General features: G+C 40.3%; 1 protein-coding gene across 2 annotated transcripts in view; it reads left to right on the top strand.

Moving 5' to 3' along the window:
- Nucleotides 1-23345, top strand: part of Mettl24 (methyltransferase like 24) — a 104118-nt gene that overhangs the window by 20094 nt on the left and 60679 nt on the right. For both annotated transcript variants that reach the window (XM_015500135.2, XM_048787863.1), the window contains exon 2: nucleotides 20180-20278. In XM_015500135.2, the coding sequence (XP_015355621.1) occupies nucleotides 20180-20278 (99 nt within the window). The remainder of the gene's footprint in view (nucleotides 1-20179; nucleotides 20279-23345) is intronic.

Genomic DNA, 23345 nt, shown 5'->3' with positions numbered 1-23345 from the left:
TGTTGAGGAAATTGGTTCCTAAGCTGACATGATGAAGATTTGGACCTACTTTTTCTTCTAGTAGGCACAAGGTCTCTGGTCTAATGCCCAGGTCCTTGATCTACTTTGAGCTCAGTTTTGTGCAGGGTGAGAGATAGGGATTCAATTTCATTCTATTACATATGGATTTCCAGTTTTCCCAGCACCTTTTATTGCAGAGACTATCTTTTCTCCAAAGTATGTTTTTGGCACCTTTGTCTAGTATGAGATAACTGTATTTATATGGGTTTGTCTCTGTGTTTTCTATTCTGTACCATTGGTTTACATGTCTGTTTTGATGCCAGTACCATGTCATTTTTGTTACTATTGCTCTATAATATAGTTTAAGGTCTGGTATTGTGATGCCTCCTACTTTACTTTTCTTGCTAAGGATTACTTTAGCTATTCTGGGCCTCTTGTTTTACCAAATGAATTTCATGATTGCTTTTTCTATTTCTATAATAGAATCTTAAGAAGAATTGCATTAAATCTGTATAGTGCTTTTGATAGTATGGCCATTTTGACAATATTAATTTTGCCTACCAAAGAACATGGAAGATCTTTCCATCTTCTAAGGTTTTCTTCAATTTCTTTCTTTAGTGTTCTGTAGTTTACACTGTAGAGACCTTTTACCTCTTTTGTTAGATTGCTTCTCAAGTATTTTATTTTATTGTATTTTTTGAGGCTATTGTGAATGAGATAGTTTTCCTAATTTCTCTTTCAGCTGATTCATCATTGGTGTATAGGAATTCAATTGGTTTACAAGTGTTAATTTTATATCCTGCTACTTTGCTGAATTTGTTTATGAGTTTTAGAAGTTTTCTGGTGGAGTTTTTGGGTCTTCTAAATGTAGAATCATTTATGGTTAAATAGGGATAGTTTGAGCTCTTCTTTTCCTATTCATATCCCTTTAATTTTTTTCTTTTGCCTAATTGTTCTGGCTAGTGTTTCAAGGACTGTGTTGAATAGAAGTGATGAAAGAGGGCACCTCTGTCTTGTTCCAATTTTTAGAGGGAATGCTTTCAGATTTTCTTCATTTAGAGTGATGTTGGCCTTGGGTTTAATTGTACATAGCTTTTAAAATATTGAGGTATATTCCTACTATTCCTAGTTTTTCTAGTGTTTTGAATATGAATGGATGCTATATTTTGTCAAATGCTTTTTCTACATCTATTGAGATAATCATGTGATTCTTGTCTTTAAGACAATTCTTACATTTATTGATTTCTATATGTTGAACCAACCTTGCATCCTTGGGATAAACCCCAAGCAAGTGGGTTCTTATTCTGCTCAGGACTTCAGCTACCTTGTTTTGTTTTTACCCCCTCACTTTCATTCCCACCCAAATGACCATTGTCACTTCACTCGCAATGACCTGTGTGCAGGGGGAATTCTGTTATATTTTGTGGGGAATTTGTGTTAAAGAGAAGAGCAGTGAACTTAGACTACTTTTCTTAGCTTATAAAGGCTGGCTCTGTTGTTATCCCAAGTGGTTCTTGTAATAATCTTATTAATGATATGGACATTGTTTCCTTTCCATCAACAGGGAATCTGGTCACATTAGTTGGTCAAGATAAATTGATATTATAACCCAGGTCAGCTGAGGTCAGTCTTAGTGTTGTTTCTACTCTATGTTATAAGTACTCTATGCCAAAATCTAGATCTCAGAACAATGTTGATTACTATAGATTTTAGGTTTGATATTAAGGCTTCGTAGATATTTTCCAAATCAACTAATATATTTTAGAGCTTAGTTTTAGCTATTTTTGTCAGGTTAGAATTTCAAGTGTGCCTTACATTGCTTAAAAACAAATTCAAACTGATTATATAATTATGATAGGGAATGTTCTTTTGAATTGTGAATATTCATTTTGCACTGAAATAGTAAAAAATAGCTGATTTAACTAATGTGCACTTAGAGGAGCCTCAATCAGGAGGAAAGAACTACATCAGTTATGAAACTGAAATGCTTGAATTTATTTGGGTACCCTGGATACGAGAGTTGTTTTGGAAAATCCAAGTGCCTGGGCCTTATTCCTGGACTAGGAATGTTCTTATTTATAAAACCAAACCACCAGCACAGATTGGAGCCTGCTTAACACATACAACATCAAATCCTTCCTTATTTATAGTGATGTGTTAAGACAAGAACAGGAAAGAAGTACTATCTATATGTATAATTTGTTGTCTTAAAAATATAGGTAAGCCATGATGCATAGAATTGAAATAAACACATGCATATTTGGTCAAGTCATTAGCTTAATAGGAAAACCAGAAAGTGCCCTTAAGGGTTTTTTTTCCTTTAATGTTTTAATAATAAAATCATACAGGAATGGGAGAAGTGGGGCAAGGGAAATTGGAAATTCAATTTTCTGTGTCTTTTATCCAAGGAATTCTTAGGTTATAGTTATTTTGAAACCAAAAGTTTTTTCAACTTAAAAATAGAAGTGAAGAAATAGGAACAGATTGGAGTCTAGAGGGAAAAAAAATGTAGAAAGAGAAAGAGAAATACGACAGGAAGTCTCTGTACAAAAAAACACTTCTGTTCAGCTCTTCTCGGATTTCCTCAGGACTATGCAGATAACCAGGCGGGTAAGACTTGAACTGAGTTCACAACAGGGGTTCTTGATGTTTTTCTGATACAAAAATTTGATGAAAACAATTTGCTCTGGGAGGCATTGCAGAATACTGAACATCTGCACATATACACATTCACTGGTAGTGGATTTCAGAGGGCTCATGATCCTCATGAAGCTAAATATGTGAGAGTGAATCGGAATCACTTATAGCAGTTTTCAGAATATAAATACCTCTCCTGACCCAGGCTTTCTGTGAAAGGCCACTTCTCAGGGAGGCAAATACCTGCTCAAGACATGAACAATTATTTTGGGGAGGACCGATTCCTAAACTTGGGGTAGATGGGTTCAATAACTAGTGTTCACTTTTCACTGAGAGATGTCACAGTGTCATGAGCTTTTCTTTGCTGGAATCATCTCACTGTGAACTGAGCTGAGTCATCCAAGAGGTGGAGCCCAGTATTGTGGACTGGAGAGTAGGGATCCTCCCCACAAGGCCTGGCCTAGTTACCTCCTCTGGGCACTGTGAGGTGCATCTTATAGTCAGCCAGGTCTGCTTTTTCTTGGCTTCCTTAAGCTTCATCAGGAAGCGCAGAGCCATGTTTTCTCTTCAGAATAGCAGCCATTCCTACCATTGATTTTTTTGTGTTATTTCATTTGTAAACAAGCTCTTGTTCTATGCTCTAAAACTGGTCAATGCTAAACAAATTTTTGAAGGTGGAAAAATTTCTCTTCTTGAGAAAATAAATAAAAGGAAATTGTAGGTCATCTCTTCCATCTTATCCACATTCGGATTTATGTTTCTATTCCTATAGCCACACACTGATACTAGCCTAGCAGCATTCTAAGTTGACCAATAACATTGCACTGTCTCTGACTATGCACTTGTGTAATCTCTACAACCATTTAATTAACAAGTTGAGTAGAAGCCTCATCCTAAAGTCACTCATTTGTAATAATTGGGTCAGTTATATAAAAGGTGGTTAAAGCAATGAATCACAAAAACATGTACACGCACAGTCTGTTTTAATTGAAAAAATATGCATGTATATTCATTTGCCAGTCTTGTGTATGTGTGTGTGTGTCCCCCAGTTGGAGTTCTGGTCTTTCTTGCAAAAAATTCATCTAAACTGCATCACCCACACTTTCTAGTTTTGGTTTCTAAAAAAAAAAAAAAAAATGGAGCAAGAACATGACACTTCTGAGCAATTTGAGTGCAGAACACTCTGAGATTTTAGTGATTTTGTTCTTTTCTTTTACAGTTACTTCACCCATACCAAAGACAACACCATTTTAAAATAGCACCTGTCTTTTATGGACTTGGTTTTTATAGAAGAAAAAAAAAACTGTTTTCTTCAGTGCACACACTTCATGGATTTACCTAATTTTCAATTAAATTATGTCATTTCAACTGAGATATATATATATATATATATATATATATATATATATATATATGNGAGAAAAATTGTCCACACTTTTAACATATATATATATATATATATATATATATATATATATATATATATATGAACTTGTTTGGGAACAAACCAAGTGACTCCTGGTGAAAATACATTATTCAGGTAGCAGCAGGAGTGCACAGGGAGAGAAATTTTGAGTTGGTTTCGTAGAGATAGATCAAGTGTACCCCATAAAGTATGTTGAAGAAAATAAAAAAGCAAAATTGTGTACCATGTTTTAAAATATGTTGATTCTACTTTACCTGTAAAATAAATTCCTACAAGGACTACACTTACACTTAGTGAACTTCAAGAGAGTCTGCCCAGCCTTGCTGCCCAGTATGAATGATAAGAACTAGACCAGAGCAGTCGGGATCAGAAGGTTATCTCTGTGATGCCTTGGGGATCAACCTTTGCTGACAAGGATAGTTTTGTCTTTTTCCTGAACAGCTACATTTTCTGCATTTAACAAATAAAATTTACAATAACAAGTATTTGTAGTTTTCAATTCTTTGGAATTATGAAAATAAAACTTTCAATATTATAGAAAAGCTTTATGCTCTCCTTAAGTCTGTAAAGATTTGGACAAAATCTATCTAGCATGTTTTCAAGGTGTAGAATGTGTACAGATTTAGCTTAAAGTTTATAGTAACTGACATGTAAATATTTAACTTTTTAAAATCTATCAAAACAAATGCTAATATTTAATGGAGTGTTTTAAATTCTCAGAAATGCTTTTTTTTCAGTTTCAGTGTTTCTGCTAAAGCACTTGTCATTTTTAATTTTTTTAAAATTTTGAACAAAGCTAAATCAAAGACATTTAGGATTTGTGTTAGTCAACTTCTTGTCTCTGTGAAAAAATACAATTTAAAGGAGCAAAGATTTATTTTGGCTCATAGTTTCAGAGGTAGAGGATCCGGTCTATTATTGACTGGCTCCATTGCCTCTGATTTTTTGGTTCCAATTAGTTATACATATGGCAGAATGCATTGTGACTCATTGTACATAAATGGAGCACAACTTTTCATTTCCCTGTTTATGCATGATGCAGAGTCACACCATTTATGCAATCATACATGTACAAAGGGTGATAATGCCCATCTCATTCCACCATCTTTTCCTCCCCATACCCACTCCCCTCTGCTTGATCCAAAGTTCTTCCATTCTTCCCTTGCCCCTGCCCCCACCTCATTATGGATCAGCATCCACAAATCAGGGATTGGCTTATTTTGTGTAGCATGATAGTCTCCATTTATCTGCAAATGCCATATTTCTTTCTTCTTTAAGGCTGGTAATATTCCATTGGTTATCTATACCACAGTTTCTTTACCCATTCATCTATTGAAGGGCATCTAGTTTGGTTCCACAGTTTAGCTATTGTGAATTGATGTGGCTGTGTCACTGTAGTATGCTGATTTTAAGTCCTTTGGGTCTAGACCAAGTTGTGGGAGAGCTGGGTCAAATGGTGGTTCCATTCCAAGTTTTCTGAGGGATCTCCATTCTGCTTTCCATAGTGGTTTCACCAATTCAGTCCCACCAGCAATGTATGAGTGTACCTTTTCCCCCACATCCAAGCCAACACTTATTGTTGTTAGTATTCTTGATAATTGCCATTCTGTCTAGAATGAGATGAAATCTCACTGTAGTTTTGATTTGCATTTTTCTAATTGCTAGATATGTTGAGCATTTGTTCATATATTTGTTGATGCATTGTATATCTTCTTCTGTGAAGTTTCTGTCCATTTCCTTAGCCCATTTATTGATTAGGTTATTTGTTTTTTTGGTGTTAAGTTTTTTGAGTTCTTAATATATTCTGGAGATTAGTGCTCTATCTGATGTACATGGTAAAGATTTTCTTCCATTCTGAAGGCTCTCTTTTCATGTTACTGTTTGTTTCCTTTGTTGAGAAGAAATTTTTTAGTTTGAATCCATCCCATTTATTGATTCTTGATTTTACTTCTTGCAGGGTCTTTGGTTTAATGCCTAGGTCCTTGATCTACTTTGAATTTTGTGCAGGGCGAGAGATAGGGGTTCAATTTCATTCTATTACATATGATTTCCAGTTTTCCCAGCACTATTTAATGAAGAGATTATCTTTTCTCCAATGTATGTTTTTGGCACCTTTGTCTAGTATGAGATAACTGTATTTATGTGGGTTTATCTCTGTGTCTTTTATTCCATACCATTGGTTTACATGTCTCTTTTGGTGCCAATACCATGTCATTTTTTGTTACTATTGCTCTGTAGTATAGTTTAAAGTCTGGTATTGTGATGCTTCCTGCTTTACTTTTCTTGCTAAGGATTGCTTTGGTTATTCTAGGTCTCTTATTTTTCTTTCTTTCTTCTTTTTAAAATATTTTTTTAAAGTTGTAGATGGATACAATATCTTTATTTATTTATTTATTTATTTTTATATAGTGCTGAGGATCGAACCCAGTGCTTCATAATGTGAGGCAGGCGCTCTACCACTGAGCTATAGCCCCAGCCCTAGATCTCTTATTTTTGCAAATGAATTTCATGATTACTTCTTCTATTTCTATGAGGAATGTCATTGGGATCTAATACCTCTATGTTCTCAAGTCCATGGCCTCTTGTCCCGTGGTAAGGCAGAGCATCATGGCAAAAGAGTGTTGTAGAGCAAAAGTCACCTAAGAAGAGAAGTAGAAAGAGAGAGAGAGAGAGAGAGAGAGAGAGAGAGAAAGGCAGGGACCAGAGACAAAATATACCCTTCTAGGGCATGCCCACAGTGACTTTCTTCCTCTAACTGGGTCCTATCTTTCAAAGTTCCTACCAGTTCCCAACAGTTCCATCCATTTCTGAATCTGTCATTGGGTTAATCCATTGATGAGATCAGAGGCCTCATGATCCAATCATTTCCCAAAAGCCCCACCTTTGAACATTGCTGCATTGAGGACCAATCCTTCAGCTCATGACTTTTGGGAGACATTCCCAGATCCAAACTATAGCAGGATTTATAATAATTTATTTCTGCCTAAATAAAGAGTATATTTAGTTAGATTAAGATATTACTATAAAGCTCACTTAGTGAATTTCCCTACTTTTTTCAAAGTCATAAAACAATTATCCTCATTCCAAGAGTTATAGCGTGTTCTTTCTTCCCTGGCATTTAAGTCAATGTAAAAATGTCCCTTGGAATCAGTTCTGTGGGGGATTGTGAAAGAAGCAAAACATTTGGCAATTTCATAAGGCTTATAGTTCTGGTTAGTTCAACTCACTTGAATCAGATTATGCAAACATTTGATAAGTATAAAGGGAGAAGTAAAATAGATAATTTCTGAAGTACTTCATTTGCATAGTCCATTTTGCACCTGGGGGAGGCCTTAAAGACTAGGGTATTTAAGGGTAATATGTGGGACTAAAACTGGACCTCAAAGAATAAGTGGAATTTGAACTAATTAATGAGTAAGCAAGAGAATTCTAGGTAGGAGGAAAAAGGCCTGGCACAGTATGTTAGAGCTAGAAAATAGGCCAGACAGTAAAGAATTTGTAACCAGAATTTCCTTATGGTCTCTTTCTGAGGACCTAACTTCTCTGAGTCTAAACTTGACACTGAATTGTCTTTGGTTACATATTTTTTTTTCTTTCTCTAATCAACACTTTCCAGAAAATAATTAAGTTTTTCATTTAATCTTTGATGGTGTGGAATTGGGAAAATTCTGTGTGAATGGTGGCAAAATAATGACAACCATCTTTTACCGAGTACATTTTAGGTGTGTGCCTCAGTCAGGATTGGCTGGGTTATGCTACAGTAACAAACATCTATGTGGATGTTTGGATTTCAAATGGATTCAATGGATTTCAAATGGAATTCAGTGGATTCAAAGAACAAAACTTTTCTTTCTTGTTCATGCTACATATCCAGTGTGGGTTGATGGGTATAGTGAAAGGCAAGGTCTCATTCAGGGACTCATACTGACTCCTGCCAGGACTTATGTAAACCATTACTATTCATCAAAAAGGCCTGAATCCTTTCACCTAGTATATTATAATCCTTCTCTTTAACTCCCCAAGAATTCATCAGCCATGACATTTTTAGCGCCACAGGTAAATTTCTTAATGTGTTTCACATCTTATGGATAAAGAACTTAATGTTACCCATTGCATCAATGAGTCTTCTAATACAAGGCAGCCATTGTGGTTTTACCTGGGAGTAAATTGATATTAGCATGTCATGTCTTCATGAACAGGAAAGCTATGTGTGGGGAAGATAAATATCTGAGAGATGGAATGGAGTCAGCCCAGTGTAGCAGAGCAAGTATGGAACTATCTGCTTGAATCTCATCCCTGCTATTTCCTACCATGTGACTTCAGTATGTCATTTCATTTCTCTGAACTTTATTTTCTTCAATTATAATATGAAGGGGGTGGTCTAGATTATCTTTAAGTTCTCTTTCAATGCACTGATTTTCTATAAGTATGACACAAGTAAAATTTAAAGCTAGAAATAGTTTGTATCTTCTGGATTCTGTTTCTTTTTTTGTTAGTTTGTTAAGTTCTTCCTGTGGGAGGAAGTGTGTCTGTTTTTCTTTAATGCAAGCAATATTAATCCTTTCTCATGCCATTAATAAATATGTTCAGAATTTCATCAGCTGAGACCTGCTTTATTTATTTGCAGAGTTTTTCCCCTTTGCTCTTGTTATTTCTAGTCTGAAATGGGGAAAGGGGACTAGGCCAAGGTTATCTGCCACTTCAGCAGCTTAGCTTCCAACCTTGGAGATTCCCACTCCTATTCAGCAAAGAACCCTGATTCCAGAGAGTCACACAGCAGCAAACCCAATAACAATTGACTTCCAAACAGGTCTGCTTCCTTCAGCAATTTTCTATGTTCCTGAAAAGGACCACTTAGTGATAAAGATGGTAGGTTTTTCCCTTCCATTTAGATTTGAGGCGTAAGTGCTTTTGGTGCTAGAGGAGTCCAGCCAGCTCTGACTGCCTTGATTTACACTGCTGGCAGCTTCCCACAGATTAAAAAAAACATTTAGTGGGATTCTTCTAACTTGCCAGGCACTCTAACTTACAGTGCAGTTAGACAGAAAAATGTTCTATAAATATAGAATTATGCAAGGAATGTCCCAGAACCAGAGCTTTATCTCTAATTGTCAGGTAGGATTTACTGAGGCAACCAAATCGTATCACTGTCTAAGGGTCAGATATATATATATATATATATATATATATATATATATAGAGAGAGAGAGAGAGAGAGAGAGAGGGAGAGAGAGAGAGAGAGAAAGAAGTATGGACAATATGAAAATGAAAAAGTTAATTAATATGAATATGCATGATTAAAACTGAGAAATACACACATGCATACAGTATAACCAACACATATTCAGTGGGATGCAACAGCCTCCTCAGGAACCTGGTGCTACTCTTTAGCTATGTGGTAAATGCTGTGAGGTGTGGCTGGGCATCTGGGACCCGGTTTACTCTTTTTCTTGCAGCCACCCCGGGCTGTCCACCTCATGACAGGGCACCTGTGTCTTGTTTGTTCATGCCCTTTCTCAGGACATCATTCAAGCATCATCCAGCATTGTTACGGTTTGGATGTGAGGTGCCCCCCAAAAGCTCATGTGTGAGGCAATGTAGGAAGGTTTAGAGGGGAAATAATTGGGTTATAGCCTTAACCTAATAAGTCAATAAGTCTCCTGATAGGGATTCTCTGGTAACTGAAGTGGTAGGGTGTGGCTGGAGGAGGTGGGAATTGGGGCGTGGCTTTGGGGTATATATTTTGTATATGGTGAGTGGAGTCTCTCTCTGTGCTTTCTGATCACCCTGTGAGCTGCTTCCCTCTGCCACACACACACTCCGCCATGATGTTCTGTCTCACCTTGAGCCCCAAGGAATGCAGCGGCCTTCTATAGACCAAGACCTCTGAAACCATGAGCCCCTGGATAAAGCTTTTCTCCTCTACAATTGTGCTGGTCAGGTCCTTTAGTCACAGCAGCGGAAAAAGCTGACTAAACAAGAGGCTGACGTCCAGGAATTCATTGCTCCCATCAGCGTACCATGAAATACGTGGCTGCCACCCCACCTGTCAACCTTCGGGTGGCTGTGGGCTGCTGCTATTTCAGGTGCTCCGTGTGGCCTCTGGGATGCATTCTTTCTGCCACAACTCCTGTCCTCCTACCCTTGGTGACCAGGGGTGAGGCATGATTATTTTTCTTGGTGATAAAATTGCTTCTTGTTTAGAGTCTAGAAGTGAAACACTCTCCTTGGTTTGGATGAGATTTGAGGACTGAGGTGGGTTGTGGGCTGAGAGGCCCCACAAAAGGGCCTGGGAACCCCACTGTGGCCACTCTGGGTCCCAGGTGAACCTGTGGGGAGAATGAAGATCACTGTGCAAGTACTGAGGGCAAGCCCCTTTACCCTCTCTTCCCCCTCATGCTCCTTTTTCTCTTTTTCTTTCTCCTCCCTCCCTCCCAGTGGCTTTTCTGTCCCTCCCCACCCTTAGCCACCTCATTTTCCTTTGGCTGTGACAGCTGCTCAGGATTCTGTATCTTCAGACCTTCCATCCCAAGAGTCTGATGTGTCAGGAACTGGTGACTATTTGGAGGAGTGTTAACTGATCAGGGTTTTCTTTTTCTTTCTTTTCTTTCTTTTTTTTTTTTTAATTTTTGGTACTGGGTATTGAACCCAGGGGTGCTTAACCACTGAGCCACATCTCGAGTCCTTTTTATATTTTAGAGACAGGGTCTCACAAAGTTGTTTAGGGCCTCACTACATTGCAGAGGCTGGCTTCAAACTCAAGATCCTCCTGCCTCCACTTCCCGAGCCACTAGGATTTACAGGTATGCACCACCACATCCTGCCTGAGTTTTCTGACAGAAGTAATTCCATGAACATAGCAGATAGATACTGATGCAGATAACATTAAGCTCCTAAGATTCTGGGCCCCAGAAAGGCCAGGTATTGCATATATTTTGAAGAGGTTGTGCATGCACTGGAGGGAGGTATGTGTGTGTGTGTGTGTGTGTGTGTGTGTGTGTGTGTGTGTTGGTGGGGGAGGGATGACAGAGACAGACAATTGGAGACACAGAGAGGTGGAGAACCTTTAAAAATGTGGTTAATGCTTTTCTAAATTTCTATTTGTTTTCCTAGGCAAACAGTCTTATGTAAACTTATTTTCATAAGACAAATGCTATTCTCCTCCTCTTTCCTGGTTGATGGGCCACCTCAGTGAAATCCCTGATTTGACGTTTGAGTCCCTACTATGTATGCAGACACCGTGTGAGCATCTGCCTCATGAAAACAGATGAGAACCTCTGGCTTTCACTGGATCTACTTCAGGCATTTGTCTTCTCTTTTTACTGCCTTTGAGAAAACCCCCAATACATGATCTTTTATTTTCTTAGCCATCCCTTGGAGGAGGGGTGGTTTCTAACTCACCCAGGTTTGAACCATTCTGACACACACAGAAAATGTGGTGAATTTAAAGATGTCAGCTTCAGAACAAAAACCCTACTTTAATTGGCTTGGCCTCTCTTTTCGACTTACCAGGTAGGAAAACGTAGATAATAAATCTTAGAGGTGAGTGCTTATTCCTCCTTGTCCTGTTTTTTTTTTTTTTTTTTCCTTCTTCTTCTTCTTTCTTCTTAAAAGTTATCAGGGCCTGCTTGAATTATGGTGCATTTTTTCTTGTCAGAGTTGATTTGATTTCTGGCCCCCTCACCTCCCAGCCTCCACTCTGGGTAATGATGCAGGGGTGGCAGATTGATGGGGAAGGCATTCAAAATGCTGCTCTGGACCTGGATTTCAGCATGCGTGCTGTCTGCCACCAGAGACATTTAGCAGATGGGCTTGGAGAGGTGGGATTGGGCCTTCACAGGAGGGGCCTGGGGGAAGCCGTTCCCTGGGGGACAGGGCTGGCTCTGCCCTTTCTCACCTAGTCATTTTGGCCCTGGCCCATGTCCCATTTGCCACAGCATCCATGGACGCAGCTTTACTATTTGTTGTGTTTTGTTTTCAGTGTACAGATGTGGAATTCTTTGAGTGTTTCTCTTAATTTGAGAATCTTCTAGCCATTATTTCTTTAAATATTATTTTCTACTTTGCCTTCTTTCTCTTCCTCCTCTGGATGTAAATGCTGTGAACATTCAACTTCTTGGTATCATTGCATAGGTCCCTGAGACTCTTTTTATTTATTTTTTCCTCTCAAATCATTTTTCTCCCTGTGGTTTAGATGGATACTTTTTATTATTCTATTTCCAAATTCACTGACTCTTTCTTGTGTCAAATTCATTCTTCTGTTGATTCTGTACACTGAGATTTTTATTCAGTTATTATATTTTTCTTTTCTGGTATAGGGGACTTTTTTTTTCTTCTGGTACTGGGGATGGAACCCAGGAGTGCATTACCACTCGCATCCACAGTCTTGTTTTTTTATTTTGGAACAGGGTCTTGCCAAGTTGCCAGAGTGTCTTCCAACTCGTAATCCATCTGCCTTAACCTCCCGAGTTGCTGGGATTGCAGGAGTGTGCCATTGCGCCCAGCTGGTTATTATATTTTTCATTTAAAATTTCTATGTGACTCCTGTGTCTTTGTTGAGACTTTCGATGTGTCCATTGGCTTCAAGAGTATTCACCTCTATTTCATGTAAAGAATTCTTATAATAGTTACTTTTAAGTCTGCATCAAAAACTATCGTCATCTGTGTGATGCCTTCATTGACATCTGTGATTGTCTTTGTCTCATACCAGTTGGGATTTTTCTGATTCTTCATATGCTTGGTAGTTTTGGAATGTTTCCTGAATATTTTAAACATTTTATTAGGAGACTCTGATTTTTGTTTGAAGACTAGGGATGATAGTGATACGTTTGTTTTAACTGATAATTGACCTGGTTGGGTTCAGGCATTGACTTCCTGTGGGTTGTGATTTCTATTAATTCTGTTTCCAAAGCCTTTGCAGTGTGTTTCAGGTCTGTTCCTTTGCCTGTGTCTAGTGGCTAGTCTGGGACCTGGGCAAGGGTTTGTGTTAGCTCAGTTCTTTTTTTTTTTTAATGGGGTAGATATTTTCATTATTGCTCATTTGTTCTGTTTAGATATACATGACAGTAGAGTGTATACATGAAATATAACTTACGAGCTCATTCTTGTGGTTGTACATGATGTGGAGTTATACTGCTCATGTATTCATATAGGAACATAGCAAAATTATGTCTAATTCATTCTACAGCCTTTTCTATTCCCATCCTCCCTCCCCTCCCTTCACAATCCCCTTTGTCTAATCCAATGAACTTCTATTCTTTCTTCCCCCTCCCCTTATTGTGTGTTAGCACCACATACTAGAGAGAACATTCAGCCTTCGGTTTTCTGGGATTGGCTTAATTCACTTAGGATGATCGTCTCCAGTTCCATCCATCTAATGGCTGAGTAATATTCCTTTGTGTGTGTGTGTGTGTGTGTGTGTGTGTGTGTGTGTATCACATTTTCTTTATCCATTCATCTGTTGAAGGGCGCCTAGGTTGGGTCCATATTAGCTCAGTTCTTAAAGTCTGAAATACTGGCCAGGGTCAGATCTATGCATGTACAGTTCTAGGGGAAGCACAGCTCTTTATGAGTCACTTTGTGGGGTTACTTCCCTGAGCTCTTCTGCAATTGCCCCAGTATTATCGAGTTCCCTGAAATCTCTGAACCTCTGGACAGATTTGGGCTTTTGAGGTGCCCCTGCTCTGCCCATGCTTTCCCACACACTTCCTGTACTTGTGGCTGAGCCCAAGGCTAAACTCTGAGAGGAGAGAGAGAAAGCAGGCTTTATGCCATCCTCTGGGGTCACAGCCTCAGATGAGACAGGAAGATGGCTTTTCTTCAGAGCCCAGGGGTTGGGATGCAAGAATGGAGAAAAAGGAGGAAATGGGAACATTCCCCAGTTTCTCTTAACATTAGAAGCTGTGTAACTGATGTGATTCTGCAATCTGTATATGGGGTAAAAATGGGAGTTCATAACCCACTTGAATCAAATATATGAAATATGATATGTCAAGAGCTATGTAATGTTTTGAACAACTAATAATAAAAATTAAAAAAAAAAAAAAGGAAGCTGCCTCCCACCCCGTCTCCCCGATTCTGAACTGAAGGGCTGCTCTGGGGCTTTCTGTATGGGCCTGTGCCTCTGCCCCTGCCAGGCCACCTTGAGTGGGGGTGGGAGGTGTACCAGAGGGAAAAATAATGGTGAACTCACTGCTGGCTCCAGGGTACTCAGAATTCTGGTCTTCTTCTCCAATCTGTCTCCTTATGTTTACTTTTCAGATTCCTCAAATAAGTGTTCCTTGCATTCCATCCAGGTTTTATTGCTGCATTCAGCAGGAGACGTGGGGTAGAAGGGAGCTTGCACCTCTGACCCAGAACTGAAACTGATGTTCTTTTTATTTTTATGAGATTTTTGACAAAGTACCTGAATTTTAAGCAACAACACAAAACTGACCCCTGCTCTTTTTGAAGCAGGGCTGTCTGAGGAAGTGGGGGGGAAGGCGTGAGCTGCACTCACTCCATCTTGTGCCTCCCCCTCCGCCAACAACTCCTGTGAGCACCCCCTTCTCTTTCTAAAGAGGAATAAACAATTTCCTGCAGTCATTGTTCCCTGCCCACTAACAGATGCTCTTAATTAGGACAAAATTGCAGCAAAATTACCAAGTAAATGTATTTAGCTGTTTTGGTTTGTTTCTTCCAGAAATCCTTGGCTTTCCCAACATCCACCCAACCCACACTCAGCATCTTGTTTAATTCGAATCAAGAACTTACAACCTTATTCTTCTCCATGGGCACAACCATAACACAGAGAATCCGTTGCTAGATATTTCTCCCACAGGAAAATGGCTGATCCTGAAAACTTTCAGAGCTTGATAACAGTGGCAATGTCTATTTGGGAGTATTGACATTTTATCAAAATTATCCCAAACACTCTATCAATTCTCTTCCACAATAAAGAAACTGGTCATTTAAATCACTTACACAATTTCATCTCCCCAAAGAACTATAGCATTGAAACACAAAGGAATTAACCATTGGAAGCTTTCTTTCGGTTTATTCTATCATTAATTTTTATATGCCCTCCCCCAAAAAGTGTAAAAAAAAAAACTTTCATAAAAATTGCTTGTAAAGCTGGTGATGGCAGTATTCTTAGTTTGACAATTTCTTCACGGGCTGCATGAGATCATTCATGGGTGTAAGGGAACTGCCTGTGAAGAAGAATGCTGTTCTTCCAAATTTTGAGACAAAGACAGCTTTTACACAAGGCAGAGATGGCCCTCTTTTCTAGGTCATGATTAGGCCTGCTTTTTTCCTTTAACATTTTTTTTAATGCAACAAGTTTTGCTTGGGGCTATGGTTTTGAATTAATATGTGTAGGCAAAGAAGTATTTTTTTTAATTGCTTTCTTTTTTGTATGATCTATTAGGAGCAAACTCTTGGAATTCAGCTTCATGACTTGAGAGACTCAGTTTTTTGTTGTTGTTGTTTTTGAGTTTTTTTGAGAATCAATTTAATGCTGAGATCACAAATGATAAAAATACATAGAAATCTCCTGGCTGTGCTCATTGCAGTCTCTTTGAGTCAGATCCATTATGTCTATTCACTGAATGACTCAGTGGTCACCTTTTTATCCTTTGGGAAGTAGAATCTCAGATATCTGCAAGATAGCCACCATGACGTGAGTTGTTGGATATAGAAACTTCTACTTCCTTAATCTCAATTTTTTATTTTATAATTTTTTTCCCTATGTTACGAAGACTTTTACCTCGATAGAAAAAGTCAGCTAGCTTTGCAGTGCACAATCCCTAGAGAAAGTGCCAGATAAGATCTTGCAAAGCAAAAAGGGGGCTGCTTCCTTTCCTAGGAAATCCAGGACTCTGCCTTCTCTGAGGAATTTGTCTGTGATAAGGGAAGGCTTTTATGTGTCAGTGTCTGCTGTTTTGGGAGCAGGACTGGATTGAAAAAGAGTAGAGGAACTCTCGTCCCTGCAAGGGCTCGGGAGCAAGTAGGTCCCTTCTCTATGGCAACTCACTGAAATACTCCATTTGACATTTCAGTGCAGGCCTTCTGGGGACAGAAAGACAGACAAATCCAAAATAATGGTACCTCCAGCCACCTTCTGCTAAGATGCTGTTGTACTTGCGTAAACAGGAAGTTTGATGGACATACAGGACTGAGAATCCATATTTCTGCCTCCTGGGAAAGATGGGGTAGCATTGTTATAGCCACCTGATACTTGAAACACATGGATGATAGACATTTAGTAGACCCTGTATTTAGAAACTGTTTGAGTCAAAATCATCATAATAAAAAATTTTTAAAGAAAAAGATGGGTTTTGCCCTTTTGTGTTAAATCTGCCATTGGTGTTTGAAGATGCACAAAGAATTCTGTTTGTGGGAATTTGGAAAGGGCAAATGTTGATGTATACACTAAAAAATTAAGACAAATGATAATTGAAAGAGATGGTAAAAGCTAGTGGTTTCCATGGGGAAATAATCATGAATTGCTGTCAGACAGATTCCAACAAGAAGAGTGCTTTATGTGAAATGTTTTTTAAACAGCTCAACCAAAGCATCAAGCGAGAGCATCCATTTGTCGTATGTTTCTATTAGATCCCCATCTGAGACTCCTCAACTTACAGTATTCACCAGTCCAGCTGCTGTGTTTGGCTTTTTTGTGATCAACATTCAGCTGGAGCCAAGGAATATCAGATAGCAAAAAAGATAGTATTTGTGGATCCTTAAGGTAATTTTATTGTTTCACCATATTGATTCTTCAGATGGATTCAGAGTTATTGATCTGTGAATTTACTTTTGTGTGTTAGCCTTGTTAAATGCTGCTATTGTACTTAAGGCATCCCTTTAATGGTGCTAGAAAGAACTTTGACTTTTGAGCTTCGAAGTAGTGAAGACTATTTCCCATGGACTATATTTGTAAATTTGTTGGCATTTATTATAGAAAGATCCTCAGGTGCTCAATTTCTTTGTGCCCCTTATTGTACCTTATAGAGGTTTCTGTCAGAGCCCCTGATCACTTCATTGCGTTTATTGGCTGACACAGCCATGTTCTATATTAAATCATAACACAGAGCCTGGCCTAAGGCACAAATTCCTGCTGAATGAATGAATGACTCCTTGGTCAAACTTTACCTCCTCTTTCCAAAGAAAGCTGCCCAGGAGATCTTCTATTTGCCCAACCAGGTCCGATCTCCACCCTGCTCCTCCTTCTCTAACCTTGGGAAGATGACTGCATGAGCCAACCACAGCCTCCCTCTGGTCTGTGTTCCCTTTGGGTTTGGCCAGCAGAAGGCAGGAGGCAGGGGATTGGCAGGTGAGATAGACAGAGCACAGTCTGTATGGACTGGCTGTGTTCCTTTGTGAAAGGCTCTTTCTGTATTGTTCTCCCTAGGGCAGGTAAAGGCTCTCTGGGTTACCAGCCACAGGTATAGCATTATTCTTTCTTGGTTTCCTTAACCCTGCCCACCCCTTTGTAAGTAGTCTCTTTGTGAAATTCTCCCCAATTAGCCAGTTCACAGGTCTCCAGTACCCTGCTGGGACTCTGATATTTGCCCAACTCACCCAGATGAAAAAGTTGGTTTAATATAAGTATCACAGTCAATCTCCCTTGCATTATTTCAAATAAATGCTCTTTCCTAGGCCAGCCAACCTCCAAATTAGAATCAACTGGAGCAGGGGTCAGCAAACTACAGCTCGCAGGCCAAATCCAGTCTGCGGCCTGTTTTTATAAATGGAGCTTTATTGGAACACAGCCACGACCATTTGTTTACTTACTGTCTGTGGCTGCGTTTGAGCTATGACAGGGGATGAGGGGTTGCAGCAGAATCTGTATGGCCTGCAAAGTTTAAAATATTTGCTATTTGACCCATGATAGAAAAAAAGTTTGTTGACCCCTGATTTAGAGAAAAACCAGACATGTGAACTCCATCATTTCCATCAAGAGGCTCCTGGGCCAGATGCTAGGGGCATTTGTGAGTGGCCCCATGACAGTGCGTGGGAGGCTTTTAGACCCCACTCTGACAGGCCTGTGGAACATTGTGTTGCTGTGACAACTGCTGTGGCCCTCTGGGTAGAATGTGACCAAGAAAAAATGAGGAGGCATTTGTGTTTAAATGTATTTATAATTTGTGATTTCAGAAGTCTAGAGTTTCCTGAATAGAATGACTCTCCTGAATATTTTCAAATTTCCTTATTGAAATTCTTTTGTACATATCTGACTCCCCCTCCTAACTGGGGTGCCTTTTTTTAAGGGTCCAGGTTTTATTCAGACCTGTATTTACCAGTGCCTGGCACAAAATGGCTGATGCTCAATAAATATTGTTTGAGATTGGTAATCAACATCTAATTCAGAGAAGGAAAGAAGAACGAAGGGGCTGGAACACAAGATACTCTGCCAAGACATTAGCTCTTGCTCTCTCTGACCCCAGTCTCTGCCTCTTCAACCTTCAGAGGGCCAGAAAAGATAAAAGACAAGGCTCTCCTCCCAGTAAAGCTACCCCTTGGAGCAGAGTGGCTATGTAATTTGTGGAGCCCAATGTAAAAGGAGAAAGCGGGGCCTCTTGTTCAAAAATTATGAAGAATTTTAGGGCAGCATCAGCAGAGAGATAAACCAAGCACCGCGCTCCTGTGCCTGCACAGGGACCCGCCTATGAGGTCAGTCCTGCCTGTGGATCCCTGAGAAAAAGGCAGCCTGCAGGAAGCCAGGGAGGCTCTTTGGATCTAGAGCATGGTGCTTAGCCATGACAAAGGGCGCATAGGCCGAGAGGTCACAAAGGTTGTGAGCTCTGGGACTCTGTGATGACATGTGTCTAATGCTGCCTAACCTGGGCAACACTTTATCATTTCCAGAATGTTTGCAAGTATCTTGGACCCTCACATGGAAGAGGATTTCTCTTCCCTGAGCCCAGACACCTGGCTTCACACTGATGAACCTGCTCGTTCCTCCCTGACTTCTTGTTTTCAATTTAACCTCAAGTCACCTAGGCCACCCCCTTCATGGGCCACCAACCACATTTGTACTGACAGGCTGTGCAGATGTTTCTTTTTTGGGTACAGGCAGTTGCTGTCACAACACCCACCCAGAGGACAATGTGTATATGTGAGTGTTCCCCTTATCTTGTCCCCAGAACCCTCCCGTGCCCCTCCTCATCATAAAGGAGGTTTAAGTGGCCACTCTGCAGGAACCCCAGTGCCATGACCCCTGAAGATGTCCCTGATGCTGGACATCCATCCTGCCAGCTGCTGGAGCTTCTCCTGACCCCACAACCCTGCCCTGCTCTGCAGGTTGAACCCTCCCATCCCTTGGAATCACAGTGAGCCTCCTGGAGGTCTCCAGGTGGTGACAACTACAGGTGAGGAGCTTCAGGCTCTGTCTAGCAAGGACATCATCACCTGTGTGTCCTATTGACTGGAGGAGTTCCCACTTTTGTGGGAACTAAACCACTGCCACCCACCCCTGTCCTTCATCTACCTATCCTTGGTACAAAAGAGGGCCCTAGGGCTCATCCCAAACTACCAATTGTGGGAGAGCACTTTGTATTCTTTGCTAAAAGGTGAGGGCCACATCATAGTACTAGAAAGCCAAAATTCTGGTCCTGGTGGGGACAGCTCCTGGGTTCTCACCCCCATGTGCATGAGCTCAGCCACTAGGTGGCGTCACCCCATCTCCCTGGGCTGAGGAAAATGACCAAGTGCCTGAGTGTTGGTTCCCCACAAAGATGAGATTCCAGCCTTAGGGTACCGCCAACACAAAAAACTAGCCCTTAGGGAGCTCTAAGCTTAGGTAACCATAGTAGATTGGGGATTTTTTCTTCCAAATGGGGATTGGCATCAGATAACATAAAGTCACAGTTAAGGGACAAGTGGAGTTTGCTTTTTATCAGAAGCTCAGACAATCCCCGAGCTCTTGCAGTCTTCTGCTTACCTTTGGTACTGGGCTTTCTCAGGCTTCATTTGTCTCCTTGTGACTGATGTGGCCTTAATGGCAGCAGCTACAGATGACCCCCCTGCTGCCTCCGTGCACACGTGCTTGTTATGACAGCCTGATCATATCTGGTACTCTTCCCCACCCTGCCATGCTCCTCATTCCTTACACACTGTGTTCTCTGTCTCTCACAGGGTCCCCGGTGGCATATAGAGCTCCAGCCTTGGGCAGGCCCTGCTCAGTCCCTGGATGAAGAAGCCTTGAGGTTCCTGCAATACATCAGCACCACCCAGGTTGTGTTTGAGGCTCAAATATTGATCGCCCCTTTGAAACCTAAGTTCCTGATGGGTAGGGAGGTTCTGAGTGACTCCTGATAGGGACTTGACAGGGACCTGATTTCTGAGGTGTTGCTGCTTAAATGTATCCACTCTCTTGGAGGAAGATGAGGTGCCTTCCATTTGCTCGGGCATCTTCTTTCCTCCAGGAGTCTCATCAACCTGAAATGTTCTAATGATTCATCCCAAAGTGTTTTAAAGATCCACTTTAGAAAATTGCTTTGGAAAACCATTTGAAGTGACAGATTCGTCCCTGTGAGTAGGCAGTCATGTGTGTCACAAAACAACACCATCATCTGGAGGCTCGAGCTCCGGTTTGCCTTTGGAAGCATTTGCCTTTTCACTTCTCTGCCACAGATGCCTGGCAGCCAGGGATGAAGTAGGCAAGACAGCAGAGGAGTCTTTGAGGCAGAAGGATGAGAAGTTAATGAATCCAAAGTCTCCCTCTCCTCGGAGCACTTTAAATCATTACTGAGCAACAGCCTTTATTAGTGACTTAACACACAGTGGCAGCTCCGGCCTAGCTCCAGGCTGAGTCAGTGCCCCAAGCAGGCGAAAAGACTGTCCATTAAGGGGAGTCTATGGCTCTTGACACGTTAATCAGGAGGTTTCCGTTCTCAAGTTGCCTGATCCTGGGAAAAAAGGCAGATATAAGAGGAGATCTAGGCCCAAGAGACACTTAGCCCTGAACTATGAAGTACTAGTAATTTAAGAACCCTGACTGCCAGGGAGCTGAGCACAGGGGGACTTCCCGAGGGTCTGGAGGTGGCCTGGGCCTGGGGATCCTGGATTCTTTTTCTTTCCTTCATCCCACTGGCTCTTGGCACATTTCTCCTCCTCCTGAACCTCATTATCAGTAAAGCCTTTTTTTTTCATCTGTGGGAAGCAATATATTTCTTGGTCTTTGAGATGCTGGTTTAGGGATAAAATAAAGTCCTGTTTCTCATATGATGCAGTCAGACAATCATAGAGATTTTAATACCTGTCACCCAAACATGGAATTAGAAGCTTGTGGGATTAATTGTGGATGATGGAATGATGAATTAGTCCCCGTGCTTTACATAATTTCATCTTATTTTGCTGCTGCAAGTTAATTGGGTGGACTTATGCAGACTTAATTAAAATACTGAAATTTTAATTTTACACTTTGGCTTTACATGAAAGATAGGAAGCTAGACTTCTTAATGATGACTTTAAAAGGCTCTTAAAGGCCTCAGAGAAAAAGGAGAGGTGTTAAGTTTATAAATTGAATTTGAGAACGATGGGATTCACCCTCCAAAATTAATTTACTGAGTGTAAGACTCCAAATTCCCTTTTTAAGGCATCTTAACTAACTTAACTAAGGCATATTTACTTAGAAGATGATCTTGAGGCATGCCATGGTCATTTCAGATTCCTCTCATGAGCCATGGTCTGAAAGAGGAAAAATTCTGGGTGGGCGGGGGGAAGACAAGAAAAAAAAAAAAAAGCAGTAATGTCCTCTGATGTGATGTAGTCTGATGCTGGAACCCTGGGCAATTTCCTTTTCCTTTGATTTTCGGGCTTGAAAAAAAATAGAGATTGGATTAAATTGGTTCTAATGCCTCTCCCAGTTCTGTGATCTTGTGCAGAGATCTTGTGTCCTGTGCAGAGAAAATAGGATTGTCATGAAGCAAGGGTCTCTGAATACTTGCAACATGTTAGGAACTGCATTAGGCCCTGGGAATATAATCTCTGCCCTCAAGGAGCTAACAAATGAATTGTGAAGGCAGATAAATGAGTGCATACTTATTATTCAGTTCGATGAGTGCAATAAGAGAGACTTGTCTGCTGACGCTGTAAGGAAGAGCTAGATCTCCTCCACCCACATGCACTCTGGTTCCCACATGCACTCTGGCTGGTTCTAGGATCCCGATTAATATAGGAGCTGATGAATAAGAGAAAAGCATAAAAGTTTTATTAAATTTACATGTACACGGGGATCTTCATAATAGAGGATCCCCAAAAATGACCAAAGCATGATGCTTTTTTCTTTAAGACAAAGAACAATAAACTTGTGAAGGAATGACAGGATAAATGGATATCTGGAATAGGGCAGTAGTTTCTCAAGATGCTTCCAAAAGAGGTAGTGATGGTAGATGCAAAAGCTGGTGGAAGATAGGGATTACCTTAAATAGTTTGTTTATTCCTTTACATTGCAGTCCCAATTACTAGCCTCTGGTGATCAAGACTCTTTTCTGGCCGTGGTATGGAAAAGACATCTTTCCCCAAAGAATCTTTATATCTTGCTGCATGTAGGAAAAACAGTCCAAATGCTCCTTGCTGAAGTTACAGTTACTTAAATGATTTCAGCTTGGAGTAATCAATATACCAGCTGGGCATATTTTGAAATAGCATGTCCTGAACTTATTCAAAGTTCACTAGAAGGATTTTTATCCTCTAGAAAGAATGAGATAAGATTCTAGACCACACACTGGTTTTATAATCAAGAGCCATTTTATCCAGGCAAAGTACTGTGCTCTGATGCACTTCTAGGTTACTAAGAGGCCAGGAGGTGGGAGCCATCAGAAATAACAGTAAGTGGTTCTTTACCTGAATCTTTTGCTAACTATTGCTCCCTCCACTTCCCTATGTAATGCAGAGCTTTGTGACTGGTTTTGTGGCTTATGCCTCATTTAGAGCTCATCTTGACAAAGAAATTCTGTAAAACTGGCAGAATATTAGAGTCACTGTTACTGAAAAAAATTCAGTTAGCAGTAGTGAGTCATAATGGGCTAGGGAAAAAAAAGTCTCTGAAAGTACTTAAAGTGAATTCCACCCCCATTCTCTTATGCTGCTTTTCAAAATTAAGAAAGAAAATTAATTCCCTCAAATCCGTGTTCAAACTTCTAGAGTGAGGACTGGCATTTGATGTGTTCATTGTTGATTTGATTTATCCATGCATCAATGCAGCAGGTATTTGAGCACCTGCTCCTGGCCAGCAGTGTGCTAGGCTCTGGGATACTAAATACCACCCTCCCGACACACACATACTGGTAAACAGGAG

Source organism: Marmota marmota, unplaced genomic scaffold, assembly GCF_001458135.2.
Source record: "Marmota marmota marmota unplaced genomic scaffold, marMar, whole genome shotgun sequence".
Classification (NCBI taxonomy): domain Eukaryota; kingdom Metazoa; phylum Chordata; class Mammalia; order Rodentia; family Sciuridae; genus Marmota; species Marmota marmota.
This window is presented reverse-complemented; position numbering and strand designations above follow the sequence as displayed.